The following is a 3,640-nucleotide window of genomic DNA, read 5'->3' on the forward strand; positions in this document are numbered from 1 at the left end:
CATTGTCTTAATTTTTATTCATTTATTTCTTATTTTTTTATTCCTTATTTATTTTCATTTTACTTCATTTATTTTTTTTAAAATCATTCTTTATTTTTATTTGTTTCTTTATTTTTTCTTCCTATATATATTTTTTTAATTATTTTTAAAATTTTTTATTCATTAACATTGACATCTCATACTGATGATGTCAAGTGTTTTTCATTCCAATACAATGAATGGTCATTCAATCTTTCCCCCTCTATCTGTTGATCAAAATGATACAACTGATCTTACTGTAAGTTTTACAGTAAATACTGTAGCCACTTCAAAAGGATTGTATATGAAGATAAAACAGATTCTTTATTATTTACAAACATCATATAATCACTCATTGATTATTAAAAATTATAGTAATAATAATAATAATAATAATAATAATATAAAATTAGACTCTATGATCTTTGAGTTGGTGAAGTTCTCAAACTGGTAAATAATGCCTATGGTTGAAACAATAATGAATAATGGATGATGATGATAAATGCTCTCTCACTTTAAAATAAATCTTTAATGACTTCATGTCATTCTCCTGAAGTCTCACTGACATTTCCTGCAAAGCATAAACACAACAGTACAGTTAGTGCTCTTCCTTGAAAATTAACTTTAAGGCATAAAGAATATGTATCAGAGATATGAAAATTGTGATGAAACTTTTAAGAAATGGCATTCCCATAACTCAAAAACTCTTAGTTAGAATCAGCTCAAACTTTCTACACAACACAAGGACATCAATATGTATCAAAAAATGTAATAAAAATTTGGGGTGAATTTGGAGCCATTTTTTGGAAAAAACCATGGGCTATAGCCTTGGGTACTTTTCAGATTTTGGCCCATTTCTTAAAATGGCCGTAACTTGAATAACTGAAGTCGGAATCAGCTCAAACTTTCTACACAGCATAACGACATCAATATGTATCAGAAAATGTAATAAAAATTAGGAGTGATTTTGGAGCCATTTTTTGGAAAAAACCATGGGCTATAGCCTTGGGTACTTTTCAGAATTTTGGCGTTTTCTTAAAATGGCCGTAACTTGAATAATTGAAGGCGGAATCACCTTAAACTTTCTACACAGCATAAGGACATCAATATGTATCAGACAATGTAATAAAAATTAGGAGTGATTTTGGAGCCATTTTTTGGAAAAAACCATGGGCTATTATAGCCTTGGGTATTTTTCAGAATTTTGACATTTTTTTAAAATGGCCGTAACTTGAAAAATTGAAGTTGGAATCGGCTCAAACTTTCTAAACAGCATAAGGACATCAATATGCATCAGAAAATGTAATAAAAATTGGGGGTGATTTTAGAGCCATTTTTTGGAAAATACCATGGGCTATAGCCTTGGGTAATTTTTAGATTTTGGCCCATTTCTTAAAATGGCCGTAACTTGAATAATTTTAGTCGGAATCAGCTCAAACTTTTTACACAGCATAAGGACATCAATATGCATCAGAAAATGTAATAAAAATTTGGGGTGATTTCGGAGCCATTTTTTTGAAAATACCATGGACTCTAGCCTTGGGTACTTTTCAGAATTTCGGTACTTTTCTTAAAATGGCCATAACTTGAAAAATTGAAGTCAGAATCACCTCAAACTTTCTACACAGCATAAGGACATCAATATGTATCAGAAAATGTAATAAAAATTTGGGGTGATTTTGGAGCCATTTAAAAAAATACCATGGGCTATAGCCTTGGGTACTCTTCAGAATTTTGGTGTTTTCTTTAAATGGCTGTAACTTGAAAAATTGAAGTCGGAATCAGCTCAAACATTCTACACAGCATAAGAACATCAATATGTATCAGAAAATGTAATAAAAATTTGGGGTGATTTTGGAGCCATTTAAAAAAATACCATGGGCTATAGCCTTGGGTACTTTTCAGAATTTTGGCGTTTTCTTAAAATGGCTGTAACTTGAAAAATTGAAGTCGGAATCAGCTCAAACTTTCTACACAGCATAAGAACATCAATATGTATCACAAAGTGTAATTTTTAACTGGCATGAATCTGCTAGCTTTGAAACCCCACAACTTTTTAGGAATCAGCTTAAACTTTATCCATAGCTTAAGAATGTATCAAGAAATGTTGGAGGTATTATGGTACATAAAAAAATGTGAATGTACGTCTAATTATCAACTATCAATAGCTACCTGTCCAATGTCAGTTGGTATCATGAGAGACGGAAGATATTGCGACTGGAGATACAGGAGAAACTCCTCACCCTAATTAATGCCCACCCAAACACTAATGCCTCTTGGTACCCTCTGTGTGACAAGTTCCTTCAACAATGATACAATCTCACCCAAACACTGCAAAAATAGAACTATTTTCTTACTAAGTAAGTTTGTCCTTCATTACAATCAAAGGTCAGTTGAAGAGGTACAATGAAGCAGATTGGTATTATCTCTTCAATCTTCATACATGTAATCAATGAATTTAATCCCGGCACTGGCTGAAGTTTTAGTTGCCATTGATCAAAGTAATGTACTTTATTCTTCCTTCAGTAAGGTGATTGTCTCTGGTTCTTATGATAAAAGTATGAAACTTTGGGACTTTTCTATCTGCTACTAAGAATTTTTTTATTGCCATTATGTATATTTTATTCAATATCATGATCATTTTTATTATCATAGACTCACTTTTTTATTCAAAACAATACTTTATAAAACACTAAAACACATGAAAAGGCATACATGTACATGTACATCTACCAATCCATAGTAATTAGAATTTAAAGATAAATTCACAGCTGCTAGATAAGAGTAAAATCAATATTGACCTGGAAACAGCCATACCAAAACCGGCCATTATAATAGCTCCAAATTTTTTACCAGTCAAAAATTTTATAATTCATTTTTAATAGCGCCATTGAGTAAAGACGCCGCCGCGCCCGGCGCCCACTGCATCTTATGATCTCAGCGAAATAATTAACTATGGCTATGAAGAAAATTAGGTGCTTTCTGCTGTTTGTAGCTCTTCTCTTGTGCATTGAAGCTGGGAATGGTTAGCTCCAGCATATTGATACATTCCAGTTTTATGCTCAGTTATGTAGGTCAAGAGAATGGAGTTGTCCGTCTTAATTTTAATGGAAATGTAGATATTTCCAACACTGAAGGAGTCATTGAAGTGTATTACAATAACGGATGGGGTTCTATTTGTTATTTGGAGGATCCTATTTTTATAGATTATTATGCGTATGTACCTGATGTAGTGTGCCATCAATTGGGATATTCCGGTGGGGACTTTGGCAGCAAGTAGAGTACATTATCAATGATCGTACACCATCAATTTTCGGACACTTGTTTTAGGAAAACTATACATTGCCATCTCATGAAACTACAAAGTATTATAGCAATAGTTATCCTTTATTTGCGTGACAAAACTTGTAGCTCTAGCAAGAGTGCATAGAAAGTTATAAGCTCTCAAAGCGTGGTGTCCGACAATACCAATGATCGGCCAAAATTCTCAATCTTCGGACTGTCATTTCTGAACGGCAGCAAAGGATAGTTTTAGAAGGTCACTATGATAACTTTGTAGGCCTGTCTTTAAACTAACTATCACCATCCGGATCTTTTTGATAGCTGTCTTTTGACAGAGATA

General features: G+C 32.7%; 1 protein-coding gene across 3 annotated transcripts in view; it reads right to left on the minus strand.

Moving 5' to 3' along the window:
* Window positions 1–316: 316 nt before the first annotated feature.
* LOC109584865 (exportin-T-like) overlaps window positions 317–3,640 on the minus strand; it is a 5,449-nt gene continuing 2,125 nt past the window's right edge. For 2 of the 3 annotated variants that reach the window (XM_020000772.1, XM_020000765.1), the window contains exon 9: window positions 317–479. In XM_020000772.1, the coding sequence (XP_019856331.1) occupies window positions 435–479 (45 nt within the window). In that variant the 3' untranslated portion in view covers window positions 317–434. Of the gene's footprint in view, window positions 480–532; window positions 590–2,190; window positions 2,263–3,640 lie in introns of all 3 variants that reach the window. The other variant, XM_020000768.1, reaches the window with a different exon arrangement.

Source organism: Amphimedon queenslandica, unplaced genomic scaffold, assembly GCF_000090795.2.
Source record: "Amphimedon queenslandica unplaced genomic scaffold, v1.1 AMPQUscaffold_13516, whole genome shotgun sequence".
Classification (NCBI taxonomy): domain Eukaryota; kingdom Metazoa; phylum Porifera; class Demospongiae; order Haplosclerida; family Niphatidae; genus Amphimedon; species Amphimedon queenslandica.